This window comes from Zophobas morio, unplaced genomic scaffold (assembly GCF_036711695.1).
Source record: "Zophobas morio isolate AGI-343-1 ecotype UQ-CSIRO unplaced genomic scaffold, CSIRO_AGI_Zmor_V1 ptg000024l, whole genome shotgun sequence".
In the NCBI taxonomy this organism is placed as follows: Eukaryota; Metazoa; Arthropoda; class Insecta; order Coleoptera; family Tenebrionidae; genus Zophobas; species Zophobas morio.
In genome coordinates, this window is record NW_026972129.1 from 21,574,606 (window position 1) to 21,597,752 (window position 23,147).

The following is a 23,147-nucleotide window of genomic DNA, read 5'->3' on the forward strand; positions in this document are numbered from 1 at the left end:
AATAATTAATTGGGTTATTTTCGTTATTAATAATTAGAAACAGCTGTTGTTAATCGATTTATTAATATAATACAAAATATTGCATACTTTTTTTACTATTACTAAAATAATATTAACTAGTCTACGTATTAATTAGTTTCTACAGCAGTGCCAGTATGTTTGTTGTGTTGGCGCCTCTGACTATTTCCAACTTAGGGTTCATTTAAAGTTGGCGGTGACCATTATTTTTAACATCACGAATTGTTGAAAATGGCAGACTTAACTCATTTGTGAAGATAACTAAAAATTGTTTAAAAACTATAGAACACCTGTTAACATTTGTGCCAAAATGGATCTCTTTGAGACAACTTTAAAGGTCTTGGAAAACAGGGTAAGTCAACAACAATGTAGGCATATATAATTCGCTTTTACTTCTAACTTTACAGACCGCTGCACAGGAGAATTTAACACTATCTAAGCAAGATTTAGATCAATATGAAGAGTACATTACTGAATTAAAACAACAGTTAACAGCGTTGGAATTACACAGCAACGAAAACACACAAATTTTGGAAGTGAATAACTTCAGTAAGCTGGAATTTAATTCACATTCAGTTGAAACAAAAATGCTGTTTAGTTTAATTCATGGATATCTGCAGCAAACTGAAGAGAGTTTGTCTACTATATCTCAAAGAGAGAGTGTTTTAAATCATCTGTGCGCTGAAAATGATACCCGACTCAAAAAAGCAGAACAGAGCTTTGTCAATGCTCTTAAACTCATGGAAATATTAAAAAAGGATGAGACGGAGAAGTCACTGAAGGAAGAGGATGAAATACAAAAGCAGATATGTGACACAGAAACACAAATCGGAGATGCAGAACAAGTGCTAACGTGTACTACACAGAAGTATGACGAGAAATTCGAAGAGTTGGGCCAACTAAGATCAGAGTTGGAATTATTAGAAGATAAAGTAGAAATGGAGACTCAGCAGCAGCAGTCACTGATAGATGAAAAGGAAAGTTATGGTAGACAACACCTAGAAGAAATAAACAGTAACAGTGAAATGAGCAATAAGTAAAATTACCCGAATTATTACTGTCGTGATTAACTTTACATACAATTTCAGAATAGTCGAGATTGAGGCGAACATGTTATCAGTTTCACAAAAATTACAAGAGATCTTAGAAAGCAATATTGAAGTTTTACAAAAACAGATTTCATCTCAATTAAAATTAGAGCAGCTTGAAAGAGAAACCTCAGAACTTGAAATGAAAATACTTGCAATTGAACACGAAAGTGACCAAACTATACAAAACATGACACAAGAAATTCAGTCAAAGAAGGTTTTAGTTGAACAAACTGAAAACAAACTTGCAGATTCTAAAACCAAAACAAATGAAATAACGCAGGTAATTGCAAGAAATAACGCGATTCACTATTTTTAACGCAATCTATTATATTTTAGGAGATGCAAGAGCTAAACACAAAAATGAACACTCTTAAAGACGAACTTGCTACTCTTCAGGCGAACTTTACCGCTGACGAAAAAAAAAGTTTAGAAAACAATAATTTGGAAGAAATAGTTCAAGAACGTGACGACTTGATAAAAGATAACGAGAAACTAGTGTCGTTAATTACCGACAACGAAGAGAAAATTAAACAAAAGCAAAAACAACTCGACTTGTTACGAAGTATTCCAAACGCAGAAATTGTCGAGTTGACGATCAAAATAAAAAAGTTTGAAGCAGAAGCTCAAAAGAAAACCGAATTAGAAAATGAAATTAGTGGTATCGATCTGCGTAACAAAAGTCTGCAGCAAAACGTTGAACAGCACCAATCAACCATAAAAGAGCTAACTGCCACAAAACAAAAGCTTGAACACGAACGCGAAGAAAACCAAGACGTGTTGAAAAGTGTTGCATTAAAATGTGACCTCATACACCAGGAAATTAAACGCTTAGAGGCTCAGAAAAAGGAAAGAGCTAAAGCAGTTTCAAAACCACCTGTAAAGAAAACTTGTTCTCAGTCGCCAAAGCAGCATCCGAAAAAACGTAGCTTCGGCATGAGTATGGAAAGTGATAGTAGTATTGATGGCGAGAGACTCAGTTATGCCGAATTTATGGCTAAAAAGAAAATGCTCAAGGAAAACAAAAAACAGAAAAGGTAAAAAACAGTGGCAAAGTCATTAATAAAAGCGGTATTTTTAGGAATAAAAATTAAAAAAGTTCGTTAAATAACTTTCAAGTCGCTGGAAATGGCGTACCTACATAAGATATTCTTAAATTGTTCACATTATATTGCTGTTTTAAATATCAACAATTCGAAGAAATAAAATTTTATTTCAATTTCCAACGCCTGTTCTTGTGTTCAATTTTGTTACTACATTACATAATTTATTTTCACGTTTGTGTTATAAGTATTTAAATATTAAATACATTTGCGTACGTAAAGTAATTTGTTTCAAATATTTTAAACAACACTGGCAATAGTAGTATTTTTTGTATTTAAGTAGCTTTAAAATTTAGTTATAAACATACTTAACCTATTTAAAACCAGCGGCAATTTCTGCCAACTAAAGCAAGTTAATTCTGCGAAAATTTTTGATGTTGGTACTGGTTATTTTCAACTTCACGGTTTTTAAATTTAAAGTTGGCGGTGACTATTATTTTTAACATCACGAATTGTTGAAAATGGCATATTTAACACAACATCTGAAAATAATGAAAAATTAGTTAAAAAAAGCTTTAAAAAATAAAAGACCTGCTAACATTTTGAAAAATGATTCTTTTTGAGAAAATTTTGACGGTCGTAGAAAACGGGGTAAGTCCTTAACAGTCCTTTATACAGATCATTCATTTTTACTTTTGAATTTAACAGAACATAGCACATAATTCCACACTATCGAGGCAAGATTTAGGTCGATATCAGGACTACTTTAGAGACATAAAACAGCTGTTAATAGAGCTGAAATTATACATCAGCCAAAACACACGAAACTTCGAAGTGAGTAACTTGAATAAACTGGTATTTAAGCCACATTTAGTAGGAAAAAAAAATGTTTTGTCTGATTTGTGGATATTCACAGCAAACTGAAGACAGTGTATGTACTATTACGCAAAGAGAGAGTGCTTTATATCTTCTATCCAAAGAAAATGATCGACTCAAGACGGCAGAAAAGAATTTCGCCAATGTTGTTAAAAACTTAGAAATAAAAAAACACTGTGTGAAAAATCCATCAATGAAGAAGGAAATATCTGCCACAGAAGCACACACTGAAGACACAGGAAAAGTAATGAAGTCTACGAAAGCGCGGTATAACGAAAAATTAAAACGAAATCCACTATTAACTGACCTGGAACTAGAAGATAAAACAGAAACGAAAATTCAGCAGCAGCAGATGGGTACAAACAAAAGTTATGACAGACAACACCTCGAAAAAATAAACAGTGATAGTGACATGAAGGATAAGTAAAATTATGTACATTATTCCTATCGTCAATTATTTTACAATTAAACTTCAGAATACTCGAAATTGAGGCAAGCATGATGTCTGTTTCTCAAAATCTACAAGAGATCTTGGTGAGCAATACTCAAATTTTACAGAAACAAATTAATTCCAATTAAAGTTAGAGCAACTAGACAAAGAAACCTCAGAAATAGGACTAAAAATACATGAACCTATACGAAACATTACGCAAGAAGTTGAATCAAAAGAGCTTCCAATTAAACAAAATGAAGCCAAACTTTCAGATTCTAAAAACAAAATAAATGAAATCACTCGGGTGGGAAATAATGTGATAATTTCACAGTTTTTATTAACGCAGTCGGTGTTTCAGGAGATTGAACAGCTAAATGCAAAAATGAATACACTGAATCATAAACTTATTACTCTTCACACTACCTTTGCAGAGAACACAATAAGATTTTTACAAATCGATAAAATGGACGAAACAGTTCAAGAACATGAAAACTTGGTCAAAAATAGTGAGAGACACGAGCAACAGAAAATTGAAGGACACCAAAAAGAACTGGAAAAGTTTGAATCAGAAGCTCAAAAGAACGGTGAACAACAGCAATTAATTACAAAAGATTTAACGGCTGAAGACGAAAGCATCGAAAACCAAAATGCCTTCAAAAGTGTTAAAACAACATGTAACTCCAATGAAAAGGAAATTAAACGTCTGACCGAGGTCCAGAAGACGAAAAGAGCTAAAACAGTTTCAAAAATACCAGTAAGGCAAAAGTGCCCTGATTTACTAAACCTGGACACAAGCAAACGTAGTTTCAGAATGAACTTGGAATTGACGGCCAAAGAAAAATACAAACAAAAAGGTAAACAACAGTAGCAGTTCGCATTAATAAAAGTCATATTTTTAGGAATACAAAGTAAAAATATTTGATTAAGTGACAAGTTACTAGAAATGACTTACATAATGTTCCTATGCTTTAAATTTCAACAATTCGAAAAGATAAATTTGTATTTTAATTGCAATCGCTGTTGTTGTGATTAAAATTAGTACATTTAGAAAAAGAACGAGAAATAAAAACACATGGTCTTGAAAGCGAAGGAAAGCAAAGTACACAAAACATGTAAACCAAAAAAGACTTTAATAAGTAAACTATATTTTATTTTTTTAATATTCGAGTCGAAAATGACACCGTCCAATGAATGTGTACGTAAATTCTAAACGGACAGATACCTAGGTGAAAATATACAACTGTGCCCAGAAAACTATCGTGAATTGAATTATAAAAACGGAAATACATATGCTCTCTTCTTCTGTTCAAAAGGTATGACGGACGAATGAACAATTTTCAATTATTTTTAACTTTTTGATTTCTTAACATATATACCTTTCTTTCAACAACTTCATACTTACAAACATGTTTCACATGGCAGTTTCTTGTAGATAAATAAGCATTTTACATTTAAGCTCCGCTTCTTGGCACACGACGAATAAGAACATTCATCACAACTGAGATGAGGGTGGGTGAGCGGGGTTTGTATTTTGCCTTTTTTTCTCATATGTAAGTAGTTTTCTATTCACGATAAGAAACTGAAAACTTGTTTAAAATAGTAAATTTGTAGAGAAGTGTGAGAGATAAAATTTACCATTTTAAACATGTTTTCAGTCTTTTGTTGTGAAGAGTATGTATATTAAGAAGAAAAAAAGTCAAATCATAAAAATGTTCGAAATTAGGCCACACCAAGTTATCTCGATTAAACTTACATCGATAAACTAATAAAAATTACTTCTTTCCCTAATTCGAACCCACTAAATAAGAATCTGGGACAAAAAAAAATATAAAAGGGCCTCGATATTTTTTTCTTGTGTCCAGAAAACTATTGAGAACCGAATGATAAAAACAGAAATATGTTGTCTTTGTCCGTTCAAAAGTTATGGATCGTCAAACTCAATTTGGTGACGAACTTCCAAACGAAACTACACAGGTAACTATATAAGGAATAATATGATGCCGCTTGTATCCTCGCTATTTATTTTTAATCTTGTCTATGTTTTAGGAGATGGAAAAGTTAAATTGATTAATAAAAAGAAAATACTCAAGGGAAAGAAAAACCAAAAAGGTAAACAACAGTAACATACTCATTAATAAAAGTAATATTTTTAGGAATACAAAGTAAAAAAGTTAAGTTGCTGGAATTGCCTTACCTCTGCATATATTCTAAAATTGTCCACATTATTTCGCTATGTTTGAAATATCAACAATTCGAAAACTAAATTAAATTTTAATTTGCAATCGCTGTTCTTGCGTTAAAATTGTCAACTACATGGCTACACCGGGCACATAATTCATTTTCACGTTTGGACTGTACTCGTCTACATCTTGCGCACGTAAAGTAATTCGTTTTAAACATTTCCAAATTAAAGTCACTTTTTATATCACTGTAATTCACTAAAACTTGAGACACTTGCAAAATATCTTCCAATTCGGCTTCGATGTCAGAAATTTTTTCTCCCTGTAGAATAATATTTACAACACTTGGAACAAATTTATTTAAAATGTGTCATTACCTCTATTAATTTTTTTACGTTTTGAGGAAAACTGATCCTAACTACTGACTCCAAAGTGCTGGCACCTTCTACCTTGTTCACTTCTTTCTTGATGTTCAAAATAGTACACATAAGTTTCTCTACTATTTCATTTTTCCAAAATTCTTCTGGTTTGCTATGTGGCGATGCGAAATACGTCCTACCACTTTTCTGTGGTAAATGTTGAAACATCTCTTCAACAAGATGCGGTACGATTGGAGCTATTGCTTGAGTTACAATTTCGAAGATTTGTAGAAGCACATATTGCGAAGCTTTTCGAGATGTAGCGTCTAAATTATCACAGTATAATCGATCTTTAATTCCATTGTAATAAAGTGCAGAAACTGGCGTGGTTAGTAAATTTATAACAGATTTACAGATTTGGTGAAACTGGTAATCGTTGATGGCGTCTTGTGTCTAAAAATAATAACACATAATAAAAATTAGAGTCCAGAGTCGCCAACATATAAAACATTACTTGTTCGTGGAATAAATACAGCAAATGCAACATATATTTATCTAATAACGATAAACTGTTGTAATCAACAGCTGGTTGTTGGTAGTCGTTCAAACATCCCAGCGCAAATCTGATAACACTTCTGATTTTATGTAGTTCGTCGGCGCTAGCTTGAAGAACGTTTTTGCTTATATGAGCTAGCGAATCCTGGTTTGCATGACAGGCCACCCACCATCTAAAAATTACGCGTGTTCGTTAAATTCAGTTTTGAAAAATTCCGTTACCTTAAGGTGTCTATTCCGTACGGTTTTTGATTTTTGGTACCCTTAACAATATCCAGTGGGTCAATAACGTTACCAACTGACTTTGACATCTTCATTCCCTTTTCGTCAACCACAAAACCATGCACATATATGGCTTTATAAGGAGCTTTATCCCTCAAAGCCACTGAAGTTATGAGAGACGACTGGAACCAACCAGTAAACTGGTCAACTCCTTCTAAGTACATGTCTGCGATTTTGTCGCCCTCGAGGACATTGGCCCATGATATTCCGCTGTCAAACCAAATGTCTAATATATCCTAAAATGATGAAAAATAATGTACGCAGATCTCTGCGCATGTGTAATTTTTGATGACACGTGACAGACCTGTCAGCTAACTGTCAATTATGCAGTAGTACCACCCATACAACTGATCTCACAGCTAATTCTAATTCGTCTTATTTTCAATGCCAATTTTTTGACGAACTTACCTGTCCTTTCTGAATTTGGTCAACAGAGACTCCTTGTCGTAATTCATCTGGAACTAATTGTTCTACAGGCAATTGCCACCAAAAATCAGTACCATGATTATCTATCAACATGCAGTAGTGTCTAATTAAATCTCTAGAAACAAAATTATCAATTATTATTACTAAAATTATGTTGTTGTCACCAACTTACTCATTAATCAAAACATCATCATTTGATTTATTGAAAAGTACAGGAATCGGGACACCCCACTTCCTTTGGCGACTGATGCACCAATAGGGTCTTTTCTGGATTTGATTTATTAAATTGCGTTTATATATGTCGCTTTTAGACAATGGTATAATTTTAACATCTTCTAGTAGCTCCTATAAAAACATTACGTTCCAATCTAGGACAAATAATTTTAAGAAATAACGTACTATCGCTCTGGTTTTTATAGATTCAGTATCAAGAAACCACTGTTCACTAGCTCTGATAATAACAGGTTTTTTGGTCCTCCAGTCATAAGGATAACTGTGCTCATATTCATGAAAATGAACAATATCATCTCCAATTATCTGTAAAACTTTGTCAGTGCCTTCTTTTAAGACAGACTTTCCTTCCAGTTCTTGTCCAACAGTGGAATTATAACAACCTAACTCATTCACCATGTTATTCTAAAAAATAACAAAGTGAAATAGTGTCAAATGAAGAAAAAATCTACCTACAATCGGCATTTTGTAATTAACCGCCATTAAGAAATCCTCAGGTCCATGAGCTGGAGCTGAATGAACCAACCCCGTGCCTTTATCCGCTGTAGCGTGCGACGCTGGTAAAAATTTTAACGTTTTATCTTTATAAATTGGATGGATATAAGTGCAGTGAGACAAAAAATCGCCAGATAAATTCTCCACTATTTCAAATGTGCAATTTAAAGTCTGTGATAAGTTTTCTAATGCACCAGAAGCTATAATGTAAAGATGTTTGTCTCTGGAGTTTTTCACTAAACTGTAAGATAGTGAAGGGTTGTAACAAACTAACTGATTTGCGGGTAGTGTCCAAGGGGTGGTGGTCCAAATCAACGCATAAATCCTTAAAATGTTTTTTGAAATTATGGAAAAAATTAATGAACGTTTTACCCGTCGCTGCTTCTGTTAGGAAAGTTCTGGATTTTAAATTTGACAAAAACGCTTTTACTGATATGGTGCTCGTTATATTCCAGTTCTGCTTCTGCAAGAGCTGTTCTGAAATTTTTAAAGAAAATGATTGTGCTGCTCATTTTTTGACAATTTACTAACGGACTATTTATTGTTTTTTACCTTGAAGAAGGTGACCAATAGATGGGTTTCACATCTCGATAAATCAAATTTTTGTTGTACAGTTTGTTAAAGAGTTTTATCTGAACTTTCACATAGTCGGGACAATAAGTGGCATAAAATTTCTTCCAGTCGCCTAGAATTCCCCATGACTTAAAAATTTCTTTCTGTTCTTGTATGGTATCTTCAGCAAATTTTCTTGCTACAGTTATGGATTTAAAATGAGTACTTAGGTCAGTGTGAACTATTCATTTACCTTTAGATCTTATTTCTAATGAACTAGCATCAAATTTTGATAACGCTTTTAATTCAATTGGTAAACCATGACAATCCCAACCCGGCACATAGTGTATTTTATGCCCTTTTAAAATGTGGTATCTCAAAATTGTATCTTTCAAGATCTACAATTATTGCGTCATGTGCACATTTAAAGAAAAAAGAGTTTAAAATATGCTACTGCATAACTTAGACCTTACTTTATTAAGTGCATGTCCCATATGAAGCCTACCATTGGCATACGGGGGCCCATCGTGTAGTACAAATTCTGGTTCAGATAAATAACTCCTTTGCCACTTATACAAGTGATCAAATTCAGCTGACTACAAAATTCAAAGAATAGCAATTTTTAAAACGAAACAGTGATACATACAACGGTAATTGCTTCATCACGTTCCACTAATTTTTTGCTTTCTAACCTCAAAGGAAATGTAGTTTTTGGTAAAAATATAGTGTTACTATACAATTTTTTCTTATTTTCATTTTCCGTGCAGTACGATACCCTGTTAAAAACTCTTTTTTGACGAGAAATTAGCCTAAAAAACATTTTTTCAAATTACAAACATAACCTTAACAATTCCTCATGGCCACGAAACCCGCTACATGCATCTACTGATGTGTACATTAAACCTACTATATAATTGTGGTAATTTAAATTATTAATCACTTTGTAAAATTTAAAAACAAATTATTTACAGCAGTCTCACTTAGAAGCAACTTATTTTCATTGATTTGGCGGAATCAATAATCATGGAATAAATTAGATTAAATAAAAAATGGTGTAGGTTTTTTAATAGTAGATTATATTCATAAATGACACCGACTTATATACTTATACGTCAAAATATTGGCAGATAACCATTACAATTAACAAGTCCCAGTTTTTAATAAAAATTAAGGAAAGTTCTGGTGCCTGCGACACATTTTATAGATTTATCAAGTCATTTTATCTGTGATTATAATCAGTAACCAAAATGAACGTAATCGCGGCTGTTAAAGCGTATGTTACAAAAATGACTGAGGAGAGTGAACCTGGTATGAAAATTCTCTTGATGGATAAAGAGACCACCAGTGTCATTAGTATGGTATACGGGCAGTCCGAAATTCAACAAAAAGAAGTGTTTCTACTGGAGAGATTAGATTCAGCTAACCAGAGTAATTCAATGGGTTTGCGATACCTCAAGTGTTTGGTGTTTTTACGTCCAACTCAAGAAAACATAGAGTTGTTGTGTAACGAATTACGATATCCGAAATATGGGGCCTACTATATTTATTTCAGTAATATTATCGCTAAAGCAGATATTAAGGTTTTGGCAGAACATGACGAACAAGAAGTTGTTAAAGAAGTGCAAGAGTTGTACATGGATTATTTGGCAGTGAATCCGCATCTGTTTTCTATAGGTTTGTCCACTTGTATGAATAGTCTTTCCTGGGATTTGACGGCATTGCAGAGGACAGTTCAGGGTATTATTGCTGTTTTGTTGTCTCTGAAGAAAAGCCCGGCTATTAGGTATCAAGCTAATTCTAAACTTTGTAAGGATTTGGGGACAAGAATTGATGAAGTTATGAGTAAAGAATCGTCGCTGTTTGCGTTTGGACAAAACAGTCAACCTTTATTGCTTATTTTGGATAGGAGAGATGACCCAATGACGCCTTTATTAAACCAATGGACTTATCAAGCTATGGTTCATGAGTTATTGACCATAAACAACAACCGAGTGAACTTATCCAATGTACAAGGAGTTAGTAAAGAATTATCAGAAGTCGTGTTATCAGCAGAACAGGACCCATTTTACGCCAAAAATATTTTCCTAAATTATGGAGAAATAGGACAGAATATAAAACAATTGATGGATCAATTTCAAGTCAAAGCTAAGAGTCATCAAAAAATCGAGAGCATCGCGGACATGAAAAATTTCGTTGAAGCATATCCACAATTTAAAAAACTTTCAGGGAATCTCACCAAACATGTAACTGTAGTTGGTGAATTGAGTTCAATGGTGAATAAATACCAACTGCTTGATATTTCCGAAGTGGAGCAAGAAATTTCGTCGCAGAATGACCACTCCTCCCATTTGCAAAATATAAAGAAACTGATCAATAATGACAAAGTTAGGAACACAGATTTGGCGAAGTTGGTCATGTTGTATGCCCTGCGTTATCAAAATCATAGTAATAACGATGTAGTTGGATTGATTGAGTTGTTGAAAAAGAGAGGAGTGGCGGAACGCCTTATTAGAAACATTGTCAACATATTGGAATATGCGGGTTCACATGCTAGACAAAGCGATTTTCTCAATGTGGAAAATGCCTTACAGAGTACTAAAAGGTTTTTCAAGGGCTTGAGTGGAGTTGATAATGTATATACACAACATAAGCCCTTGATTCATGAAACGTTGGAAGAACTGGCGAAAGGGCGCCTGAAAGATAGCTTGTATCCATATGTTGGTAATCATTTCCTGAGTGGAAGGCCACAAGACGTGATAATTTTTATTGTTGGAGGGGCCACATATGAAGAATCTTTGACTGTACATTCCTTTAATAAGAGTAATCCCAGTTTTAATATTGTGCTTGGTGGTACAACTGTACACAATTCCACTAGTTTTCTAGCTGAAGTAGAACAAGCCACCAGGAATGTGACCAGAAGGCACACTAGAAATATTCGAAACGTGCGATTTGATTAAGATAAAATGTTTAATTTTTATATATTACAATGTTATATTTTTTATTTATTTGTGTATAGATATATCAGTTGAATAAATGTTATATTGAGAATATAAATTATGCTGCAAGTGACTTAATTAGTTTAATTTGCCTAAGAAATTTAACTATGTTTGTTTTTGTAGGTCGCTTTTGCCTTGAAGGTGCGTGATATTTTAACAAAAGTGTTTATAAATCGTGCTAAAAATATATAAAAAGATCAAATACATATACAGTTGTATTTGTTTTTCATTATTTTGCCTTCTACATTTTCTAAAATGTACGGTGTAGAATGGTGGATGCGCCGGGCCGATCGTAGATATAATCAAGTATAGTCTGTCGGATACTACAAGGTTATGTGGCTGTTGTAAAATACGATTGAAGAGTGGGGGGATAACCGATTTTGATCACCGCGGCTATCAACGGTTGCTCGCGAAAAAATCCCTAAATATGGAACCCTACGTTGTGTTTTTTTATACGCCTCTAAATCAAACACAAAAAGTGTTCAATAAGTCGATCTTTAAGTTGAAGGAAAACTATCTGCCTAACCTTCATTGCAGATATTTGAATATCATAAATTTAAAAAATAAGAGAAAGAAAAATTTGAATTAAAGTAACTGGATGCAAATACACAAGTCATTACGATGTTGCAAATTTAAATTATGGTAGCCGAGAATTCACCAAGCGAATTACAGTGAACGTTATAACGAGAGCGGAATTTAAGTTCCTCGTCGAAGTCTGTCACCCTTCCTCGATGATTCTAATCTATACATAGGCAAAACACACGTTCCACAATTTATGCCCAAAAAACCTGCCGCATATTGCATTCTTTATCTGGTCTTCGCAAACTAGCCAGATATGAAACCAAGCTGTGTGTTTCACGCCGATCCGGGTCTTGCCATGAAGTCTCAATTTTAACATCCTTTTGGGCAATGCCAAAACAAATTGTAGTGTTCGGGTTCAAGTTAAATTTAACACTAGAAAGAAGACATTTTTTTGTAATATAGATTTGCGCGTTCGGACTTGTTAAAAGCGATAAAATTGTTATTTAATTTCACCAAATCTCTAGAAATTATACATTTTATTTTCTTGTATGACAAAAAAAAAAAATCATAGATATTATACCAGAAATGTTTGGATGCACTATTTTATAATAGATTCCTATTTGAAATTCTAACATATTTTTTTATGCTGATTTTGTGTTATGTTTTATGTGTTCTATGATACCAATTTTGGAACATTTATTCTCGGACGCACCTCTCAAAGCGACGTACGTACCGAATGATATTTTGTGTTTTTGGCCATATTTAACATGTGTTTTATGTATTTATGTCTTGGAGGATGGGGAATTCGATTCACGATGTACTCTTGGTTCATTAATTTTGCTTTATTGAATTCAATTGCCGAGTTCGGCCCAAGTCTAGATTGACAAATTTTTCCATGTAACTGTTTATTCGCATACCGGATTCCACCAACGCGAGATATGCGGAGAATGTCCTGCTGGTAAAGGAAACTTTACAGTGTCGTGTGTCACGTGGTGGAGGGAGTATAGTTGCGGAATAATACTTGAAGGAGTTCCCGCAGGCGCCGGCGGACACAGCATAAAGATAGCGGCCGTTTGTGGGGACACCGCGGCTTGGTTGTACGTAGCTGTGGTTGGTGCAAAGACACAGTTCAGTGACAATTAAATCGTTTTTTTTTTGTCGACTGTCAAAATATAAAAATCTGCCATCACGTTACCATAATAATTTGAGCATTGTCTTCCACTCTCCTTAGAAAAGAAATTGCAAAATGAAGCATTGTGTACTTTTAAGAAAGAGCTGTGCTTATGTGATAGAAATTTGTAATTTTACACTCGAAAAGATGGAGGGGTTTGTAGTTGGGAAAATATGCTTGTCAAGTTTATTTCATAGATTTTGTTCTCTCTCAAAAAATAACCACCTTTTCGGCTTACGGCATACAACAAGGAATTTACATGATGTTAAATTACGTTTTTGTACGACCATTGCTTTTTCGATCGTTTACCGTATAGGTTTCCATAGCAGTAAGTTCAGTTTACGGGTTGCTACGACTAACAATTAAGAGGCGAACGGTAAGTAATCATGCATTCAAGATTTTTTTTATTTTAAATTCCATGCGTGTTCGACTTCGACATTTTCGCTTTCAGAATCACTCATGATTGATATTTTAGCACTGATTTTAGGCAAATAAATCACTCACTAATAGTCACGGAAAGAAAATTAACTCGAAATCAAGCCAGATCAAATCTAAATCGACAGCGGTCAAAATTGAAACTGATTTTTAAAATTGTTGTTTATATATTTAATTGTTGAACTATAGACCAGTAAGTTTAACTTCGCTTGTGGTAAAAGTTATGGAATCAATCATTTATGATCAGGTAATGAAGTTTCTACTGGAACAAGATCTCGTCCCAGATGAACAGCACGGCTTTCTGCCAGGGAGGTCGGTTCAAACAAACCTCCTCTGCTGTTTATCGGAGTGGACCAAAAGCTTTGATTCTGAACGAGCATTAGACATCATATATCTGGATTTCTCTAAGGCGTTTGATAAAGTGCCAAAACTACGTCTCCTACATAAGTTAAATCTGCTTGGCTTACGTGGTAGTCTGTTGAGGTGGATTGGCTCGTTTTTAAGCGACCGAACTTTTCGCGTTAAAGTTGGGGATGCATTCAGCAGATATGTTGATGTCGTAAGTGGCGTACCGCAAGGCTCTGTGCTGGGTCCATTACTTTTCATTGCTTATACAGCTGACATCAAAGGAATTATATCATCCTCCTTCGCCATGTATGCTGACGACATTAAATTATATAATAGCTGCGATAAATTCCCTTCGTTAATTAAAGATTTACAAGCTGTATATGATTGGTCTCGTAACTGGTTACTTCCATTAAATTTTGATAAGTGCAAAGTCTTACATATTGGTACTAAAAACCCAAGACACCCCTACTACATTGGGAACACGCAGATATCCGTAACGGAATCTCACATCGACCTGGGCGTTCTCGTACCTCCGATTTTTCTTGGAGTGAGCATATTTTGCGTGTCACCAAGAGAACTAACTCGATGCTTTATCTGTTAAGTAAAGTCTTTGCCAAAGCTAGTCCATCCATATTTGGAAAACTTTTTAAAACATTCGTGAGACCGTTACTGGAATTTGCCAACACTGCCTGGGTTCCTGTTTTAAAACGAGATATCGCACGCTTGGAGCTGGTACAGCGTAGGGCAACCAGAATTCCTTTTGGTAGAAACCGACCTTCGTATTGTGGTAGGCTTAATGCAATGAAACTTTGTCTTCTTTCTGACAAACGCAAACGTGGGGATTTAATAATCACTTATCAAGCTCTAAGTAATGCTCATTCTCCAATTAAACAATTATTTACTCTTAATCTTTCGAAACGTACTAGAGGACATCCCCTTAAATTACTTAAGGAAAACTCTCATACCACTACCCCAAGAAGTTACAATTAGCGGAGTCTACCTTAATATTTAAATCCAAATATGATACTTATTGTACTAACTAAAGAGTAATACTGTCACCCCATCACTTGATGTTAGCGCGGGCACAACAGGCCACGCCTCTGCCCGGTCGCTTCTTTAATAATAATATTAATAATAATAATAATAATATTAATCGAAACCATAGTAACAAATTTTAAATTAAAAACCGACCTTGTTGATGTTTGATATAAATTCTTTTAATTTATGAATTTGATAAAAAGACGCAAATCTTTTGATGGTCGTACAAAAAATAGTATAAGCATCACGAACGTTAAGGGGGTTTACTGGTCTCAGACAAATTGGAGACGTCGCTTCGCTTCGTCTCCAAACTTTTGCCTTCGACCAGTAAACACCCCTTACCGTTCTTAATACTTAATATACTATAACAATTTTAAACAACAAAGAATTTACATGATATTAAATTATGCCACGCTCTATCAACAATTTGGCATTTATTATAACTGACATTTACTAATTACTAAGGACGGGCTACCACCCTAACTGAAGCAACACATGATTGCCTATGTAAGTTGTGATAACCCAAACTTCCCGTTTTTAAATTGACCTTGAAAAAGTTTGAAAGGCCCGCGAAAAATTCAAAAATTCAAAATTTGGCCTTGGCTGTGATCGTCTAACAAATGGGAACCTACGATGTGTTTTTTTCTTTTAAAAGTGGCGGGAAGACGTTCTTTCATACAAGTGCATACACTGCGTGCGAGTCGAGAGCGCAAGAAATAATAGACAAAAATTAGGCAGGGGCCGAAATGGCATCCTTCCTTAGGAGGAAAAGAAACGAAGAGCAAAAGTGACTCAGCGTGAGCGTGCCCTTCTGGTGGTTCCGCAAGGCCAAGGCGTCATCGGACTCCATTCCCAAACCCCCCCCCCCCCCAGGGCTATATTCACAGGAAAACAAAGCAAAATCTGAATTAAGTAACTAGATGCAAATACACAAGTCATTACGGGCGTGTGGCGGCAGAATTTAAAGTTACGGCAGTTAACAGGAGCACAACAAAAGTACCCCTGAGGTATGCTAGCACAAGCGGAGTTTGGGGCTACCGGTCTGGAGCTGTTCTCCCCCCACGACGGTGATTCTATCTATCGCAAAACCTACCCGCACGCACCCCCATTACGATCATGCTGTGCGAAACTAGACCATTACGGTCACCAGACCCGCAGTTAGATCTCGACTATTGGTCCAAGTCGAGAGCACTACAACATCCGCGGCCGCCTCTGAATCTATCCAAACCTGTGGGCTTGTACAGGTGACACGATAAATCTCGCCAGCCCGACTAGGAACCGCACTTCGCTTCTGCCACGTTTTCTGTGTTATTTAACCTCAATTCCATTTTTAAATGTTCAATTTCTTATTACTCTGATATTAACAACAACCAAACAAGTGTTAAAGTTTCAACGAGCAATAAACAACATTTAAATTTGCCATACATGGAATCTTGTGAAATTTTAAACAACATATAAATCTTATGTGAGATAAAAATTGGACATCAAACAATTTATATGATAGAAACATTCATCAACAAAGTATTTACAAAACAAACTTAGCAAGGATTTATGAAACAAAAGATCTGGTGTGAAATAAAGTTGTACAAATAGAAATATTATGTGAGGTTAAAACTGTGGAACATGAAATTTACGTTCAATTAAAATTATACAACAAATAAAATTACTGAAGTTAAAACTGTGAGATTGAGAAATATTGTATGAGGTGGAAAATTGCAGAGTTAACAAAATTTACATGAGGTTAATAATTACCACACTTTATCAACGATTCAAACAAAGAGTTTACATTATGTCAAATTATGTCATGGTCTAAGTGATTGGTTACTTAAAAAAAAAAACAATTTACTTTGAGAGTTTAAAATACCGCGAACTGGTTACCCCAACAAAACACAAAAGTAATAAACAAACATAAAAATATCCAATCATCGCTCCGAGGGAAAAAGCGTCTCGGTGATGTAAATTTTAAATGGTTGCGAGGAAAAAGCGTCTCGGTGATGTTATTTTTATATGTTGCGAGGACGAATCTCGATGAAGTAATCAATCTGTAGCGTTGTGAGGGCATGCCTCGATGAATTGATCAATCTGTAGCGTTGTGAGGGCATGTCTCGATGAATTAATCAATCTGTAGCGTTGTGAGGACATGCCCCGATGAAATAATCAATCGATAACGTTGCGAGAAAATGCCCCAGTGATGTGATCATGATAACGATGATTATAACGATGATAACCGCTTAACTTGTTTAACTGCCGTAAATGAACTATTAGCAATCTTGTGTGAAGAATTTAGAAGTGTTATAATGTAATACTTACGTACATGCATCTAGAAACCTATCCGTGATGAAACAACAAAGGTGTTTTTCTTGACTAAGTGAATTTCATGAAATCTTCTAGCAAGTGGTTTATTTAAATAATCCTGATTGTTAAATTAGATTAAGATTAAGAAAACCTAACTTGATTGGTGAATTTACAAACAATAAAACAAATTTACAGCACGTGTTTTGCGTTGACCGGAAGTTCGCAATTTTTGATTAAAAGGCCGCAAGAATTAACCGCGCGGGTTGGGGACAGCAGAGTGACATCAGTTACGATTTGTTTAATTCTTTTTAAGAATTCGTTTGTGTGGAAATTAAACGCTGTTTAACAAAACTACATTTATTTCCCGAAACACGTCTGTTCGTCCAGACGACTGCAGTACAACTCTTAGTGCCGTTTACACATGTTCGGCACTGCTAAGATACAAGCCGCCCCTTTCGGCACTGTCGGCCGGCACCTCAAATGGTGCCGCCGCAGCTGGCCTAGGCGGCGGAGACATATAATAAACTCAAACATCCCGACAATATTTATTGGCATTAACATTGCTCCCCGGGTTGAAATGTTCACTGTTTCAACGAATATGTTACAATAGTATTGTTCTAATGTCTATGAATAAGAGAAAAACAACAATAACAGTTACAAGGTGTTCAAAATGGTTTGAAATACTGTCACTCACGCACTCCACCTTCGATAGGAATCACACATATTTTTGTAACAGGCCTTTTAAATGCACCGCGCACTGTTCGCACAGTCACCACCCGGGTTAAACCATCTTTCCCAGGATGAAGTTCTTCAATGCGACCCAATGGCCACTGGAGTGGTGGCGCGTCGTCTTCTTTCAGGAGTACTAGGGCTCCCAATTTGGGTTGATCGGAGATGGTAGCCCATTTATAACGTTGTTGCAAATTATTGCGATATTCGGCAGCCCACCGTTTCCAAAAATGTTGCCTCATTTGCTCCAACCTCTGGTACTGAGACAACCTTGTTGTCGCCACTTCCGTTAAATCTGCTTCCGCTGATGCCAATAACGAGTCGCCAACCAAAAAGTGACCTGGTGTTAATGCTTGTAGGTCTGTTGGATCGGAGGAAAGGGGAGACAAGGGTCTGGAATTCATGCAAGCTTCCACCATCGTTAACAGGGTGTACATGCTTTCAAAATCAAGTACGGCATTTTTTACCACCCTTCGTAAATGGTTTTTGGCCGATTTGACCGCGGCTTCGTGTAAACCGCCAAAATGTGGAGCTCGTGGTGGCATAAATTTCCAACAAATTTGTTGGTTTATTAAATGATCTATTACCTTTTTCTGAAAATTTGGTGATTGTAATAAATTGTACAGCGATTTTAATTCTCGGTCAGCTCCTACAAAATTTTTAGCATTATCCGAGTAAATTGTGTCAACCTTCCCCCGGCGCGCGACGAATCTCTTAAGTGCGTTTAGAAACGATTCGGTGGTGCAATCACACACCAATTCAATATGAGTGGCCTTAGTTGCGAAACAAACAAAAATTGCAATGTAACCCTTAATTCTTTTAGTGGTTCTACCACGACCATTCTTTAATAATATTGGGCCTGCATAATCGATACTTGAGTACTGAAATGGTCTTGATGGTCGGACCCGTGACTCAGGCAAATGTCCCATAAGTTGTTGGTAAGACTTAGGTTTAGCTCTAAAACAAATTATGCATTGATGTATAATTTTTCGCACCGCGTTTCGTCCTGAAATTAGCCAATAACGTTGACGTATTGCGTAAAGTGTTGCAAGACACCCGGCATGCAAATGTGTGATATGTGTCAATGTAATTATCAATTTTGTTACACTGTGATTTTTTGCTAATATTAATTGATGTTTTTGATCGTACTGAATGGGTGCATGTCTCAATCTTCCTCCTACCCTCAATAGTCCTTTTTGGTCTAAAAACGGGTTTAAGTTTAATATTTTCTGTGATGTGATAATGGTTTACCTTTTTTCAAAGATTCAATATCATTATGAAACGATTCTCGCTGACTTATTTTGATTATAATGTCGTGTGCATTATTGAGTTCGTTACGGGATAAAGTTAAACTACTGGGCGCTTTACGCGAGGAATCAGAAGTTGAATCGTTGTTTTTGTATTTCGAACTATAACGTAATTGAAATGAATGAATGAATCGTAGGCAATAAGCGGTTACTCTTATTAATTTTGTAAATGACGAAAATCGTGATAAAAGATCGAAAGTTGCATCAATATGTGTTACACAACATAACGGCTTTATTTCTGGCAAATTTTCGTCTTGAATGATATTTTTGTATGGCCATTTACTAGCAGGTTGTAATAAAAACTCTGGTCCATGCCACCATAGAAACGATTTCTGCAGCTGTTTGACCGCCATACCGCGTGATAAAATATCAGCTGGGTTTTGTTTGGACTTGACATACGACCAATCTGTAATTTTGCTTAATTCTTGTATTTTAGTTACTCTGTTCGCGACATAAATTTTAAGTTTAGCTGGATCAGTCTTAAGCCATGCTAAAACAACTTCCGAGTCCGTCCAATAGAAATATTTTTCAACGTTAATATCTAAAACTGTTCGTAATTTGTTCATTAATTCTGCCAATAAAACTGCAGCACACAATTCCAGTTTCGGTATTGTTGTGGCACGTAAAGGCGCTACCCGATGTTTCGAACAAAGTAGATGTGATGTATATGTTTCGTTTTCATTCTTACACCGAACATAGACACATGCACCGTATGAAGATTGACTGGCGTCACTAAAGCCGTGAATTTGAACTGTGGTGGGATGTTGAGGTATTGTTTTTCTAGGTATGGTAATTTGTTCCATCATTTTAAATTCTTGTAAGAATTTTGCCCACATTGTATATAAATTTTCGGGAATAGATTCATCCCAGTTTAACTTTAAAGACCACAATTTCTGTAAAAGAATCTTTACGGTGACTATGGTGGGAGAAATTATACCCACTGGATCGTAAACATGCGCTAAAGTGCTAAGTATTGTGCGTTTTGTTGCTTTGTTACTGAACGGAATATCACTGGGAATAAATTTAATTGTGTCCGATTCGCTGTTCCAACACAAACCTAACGTTTTTTTCTCTGGTTGAGAAATAAGGTGTACTGTTTTTGACTGTGTGCAGTTTTTTGGAAGTAGTTCTTTAATGTTTGACGACCATTTTCGTAATTCAAATCCACCTTTTCTGAGAATTTCAGTTACTTCGTCGCGAATTTTGTATGCACTCTCCATAGAGTCACAACCAGTTAATAAATCGTCAACATAAAAGTCTCTTAAAATGATTTTATACGAGTCTGGAAAATTAACGGCTTCCGTTTTAGCTAATTCTTGCAAACATCGTATAGCTAAAAATGGTGAAGATGCAAATCCGTAAGTAACCGTATTAAGCTGATATGTTTGAATTTTTTCTGTTGAATTAAATCTCCACAAAATTCTTTGAAATCTTTTGCAGTGTTCCGGATCAACCAAGATCATTCTGTACATTTTAGCGCAATCTGCACTCAAGATAAATTGATGAACTCTAAACCTAACTAAAATTGAAAATAACTCTTGTTGTAATGATTCTGCCACATATAAGTTGTCATTTAGCGATTTCCCGTTTGAGGATTTGACTGATGCGTCAAATACAATTCGTATTTTTGAGGTTTCGGAGTCTGGTTTCACAACATGATGGTGTGGAATGTAACAACAAACCTGTGTTCCATCATCATCTTCCTTTAATTTTTGCATGTGACCCATTTCTAAATATTCTCGCATAAATGCAGTGTAATCGGATTTAAGTTGGGGATCTCTCAAGAATTTGCGCTCTATACTTTTTAAACGACTTATTGCAGCGTGTTTTGTGAAGCCCACTGAAGGTGGATCGCTTTTAAATGGTAATTTTACGACAAACAAACCACTTGAATTTCTAGTTACTGATTGTTTAAATAATCGTTCACATTCAACATGCTCTTGCAATAAACATTTATTCTCCCTGTTATCAAATTCGTCAAAAGCAGCGACTGAGAAATTGCAAACGGATGTGGGTGGTTGGGTTACTGGAATATTTCCCGAGATTACCCACCCCAAGTAAGTTTTTTGAAAAACTGGTCCCTTGTCAGAATTTTGGATTTGCCCTATGCATAATAATTTCCAGAATAGAGATGCACCGATTAATATATCAATCTCAGATGAAACATTGAACTGGGGGTCTGCTAATTTAATGTTTTTTGGAACACTGAGAGCAGTTTTATCGAATGTAATGGCAGGCAAGTCTGATGTTATTCGTGAAATTATTAGGCACGATAAAGTGTCACTGAATCGGTTATAGTTGGAATGTATTTTAAGAGAAGTAGATTTCCTAATTTTTGTTGAATTATTTCCAATTCCGACCACAGGTAACGTAATGTTGTTTGTTTGTAGACCTAACTTTCGCGCTGCGTTTTCGCTAATAAAGTGAGAAGTTGATGCGCTATCAAGCAATGCCCTTAACTGATGCTCTTTACCGTTTTTATCAAAAACTTTTATTAATGCTGTGGAGAGAATGACAGTTTGAGAAATCAGAGACACACAATGACTACTAATGGGCGTTAAGCTTTCAACATTTTCCGGAGTATTTTCAATATGGAGTAACGTGTTGTGTTTTCTATTACACTTACGACACTGACTGTGGGTACAAGTGTCTGCTTTATGATTAGCTTTAAAACAATTCTGGCATAGTTTATGTTTTTTAATTTCATTGATACGTTGTGCGACTGTCATTTCTAAAAAGTTTTTACAACGAAATAATTGATGATTTTGATTGCAAATACTACATTGTATTGAACTTGTGGAGACATGAGTTGCAGGTCGTGTCATGTAACCTTTCTGAATAGGTTTTGCACTTTGGTTCACATTTGTATTAAACTTATTATTGGTAGAAATTGATACCGATTCAAGAGATTCTAAGGTTTGACAACGTTGAACGACAAATTTCTCTAATTGTTCATAAGTAGGAATTTCATGACCAAGTGAAGATTCCCATGCAATAAGCGTATTATGATCTAGTTTTGACGAAATTATATGTATTAATAAATCGTCCCATTGTTTGACTGGTCTTTGAAGCGATTCTAACACCTTCAGATGTGTTGTTGTGGTTTGAATCATTTGCCTCAATGATTTTGAATCTTTCGTTACATGTGCTAACGAAAAAATGGCACGAACATGATGTTGTACGATTAGACGGTTGTTGTCAAATCTGTCTTCCAATAGACTCCAAGCTGTTTTGTAACTGGCAATTGACGGAGTTAAATGATCTATGGTTTGCAATGCTTCGTCTTTTAAGCTACTTTTAAGGTAGTGAAATTTTTGGATTTCATTTAATAATTTATTGTTATGGATTAGCGATTTGAACGAGTCACGAAATCCTACCCAATCCACAAATGACCCACTGAATGAAGGTAAATTTATGTCTGGTAGTTTGACATTGCAATTTTCACCGTCCGGCAAACTAACCGCTTCATCGGTTTTTTCTAAAAGTTTTTCGGCGTCGGTAATAATTTTGTAATAATCGTTTTCAAACGCAATCAAATCCGTGTCCCGCACCTGAGAAGGGTCTAATTCTGCAATTTGAAAATGATAATCTTCATATTCACGCATACACGGTTCGACATCCTTTAATCGCCTACTAATTTCTAGTTTTTGATCAACATTTCTAGGATTAGTGATGAATGTTTGAAATCGCGTAAGACGTTGTTTTACACCTGCTCGTTTGCTTTTTAAACTTTTAACCGTATTTGGCATGGTAGGTAGTTTTGTAATT

General features: G+C 35.3%; 5 protein-coding genes across 7 annotated transcripts; 3 read left to right on the forward strand and 2 right to left on the reverse strand.

Moving 5' to 3' along the window:
- The first annotated feature begins 210 nt into the window (after window positions 1-210).
- On the forward strand, window positions 211-2,298 carry LOC135135676 (paramyosin-like). Its single transcript, XM_064064811.1, has 5 exons — window positions 211-370; window positions 426-1,054; window positions 1,107-1,389; window positions 1,446-2,143; window positions 2,188-2,298. Exons 1-5 carry the CDS (start codon window positions 329-331, stop codon window positions 2,198-2,200), a joined length of 1,665 nt encoding a protein of 554 aa, XP_063920881.1. The 5' UTR covers window positions 211-328; the 3' UTR covers window positions 2,201-2,298.
- A 345-nt stretch (window positions 2,299-2,643) lies between these two features.
- LOC135135677 (major antigen-like) lies at window positions 2,644-4,454 on the forward strand. 3 transcript variants are annotated; one of them, XM_064064814.1, is made up of 8 exons: window positions 2,644-2,800; window positions 2,858-3,004; window positions 3,066-3,448; window positions 3,502-3,559; window positions 3,607-3,762; window positions 3,817-4,212; window positions 4,263-4,312; window positions 4,358-4,454. In XM_064064814.1, exons 1-8 carry the CDS (start codon window positions 2,759-2,761, stop codon window positions 4,368-4,370), a joined length of 1,245 nt encoding a protein of 414 aa, XP_063920884.1. In that variant the 5' UTR covers window positions 2,644-2,758; the 3' UTR covers window positions 4,371-4,454. The 3 variants fall into 3 exon arrangements, with proteins under 3 accessions (XP_063920884.1, XP_063920882.1, XP_063920883.1); XM_064064812.1 differs by having other exon boundaries at window positions 3,817-4,312; XM_064064813.1 differs by having other exon boundaries at window positions 2,858-2,983; window positions 3,817-4,312.
- Window positions 4,455-5,568: 1,114 nt separating this feature from the next.
- LOC135135674 (isoleucine--tRNA ligase, mitochondrial) lies at window positions 5,569-9,424 on the reverse strand. The gene is made up of 13 exons (XM_064064808.1): window positions 9,185-9,424; window positions 9,012-9,134; window positions 8,792-8,936; window positions 8,539-8,737; window positions 8,359-8,463; window positions 7,948-8,311; window positions 7,660-7,896; window positions 7,433-7,605; window positions 7,243-7,375; window positions 6,775-7,070; window positions 6,512-6,725; window positions 6,016-6,450; window positions 5,569-5,960 (listed from the first exon to the last, which is right to left on the reverse strand). Exons 1-13 carry the CDS (start codon window positions 9,356-9,358, stop codon window positions 5,730-5,732), a joined length of 2,829 nt encoding a protein of 942 aa, XP_063920878.1. The 5' UTR covers window positions 9,359-9,424; the 3' UTR covers window positions 5,569-5,729.
- A 152-nt stretch (window positions 9,425-9,576) lies between these two features.
- On the forward strand, window positions 9,577-11,607 carry Vps45 (Vacuolar protein sorting 45). Its single transcript, XM_064064810.1, has one exon. It carries the CDS (start codon window positions 9,786-9,788, stop codon window positions 11,493-11,495), a length of 1,710 nt encoding a protein of 569 aa, XP_063920880.1. The 5' UTR covers window positions 9,577-9,785; the 3' UTR covers window positions 11,496-11,607.
- A 6,422-nt stretch (window positions 11,608-18,029) lies between these two features.
- Window positions 18,030-23,128, reverse strand: LOC135135630 (uncharacterized). Its single transcript, XM_064064722.1, has 4 exons — window positions 19,608-23,128; window positions 19,324-19,481; window positions 19,222-19,273; window positions 18,030-19,029 (listed from the first exon to the last, which is right to left on the reverse strand). The coding sequence occupies exons 1-4, from the start codon at window positions 23,126-23,128 to the stop codon at window positions 18,030-18,032; spliced, it is 4,731 nt and encodes a 1,576-aa protein (XP_063920792.1).
- Window positions 23,129-23,147: the final 19 nt, after the last annotated feature.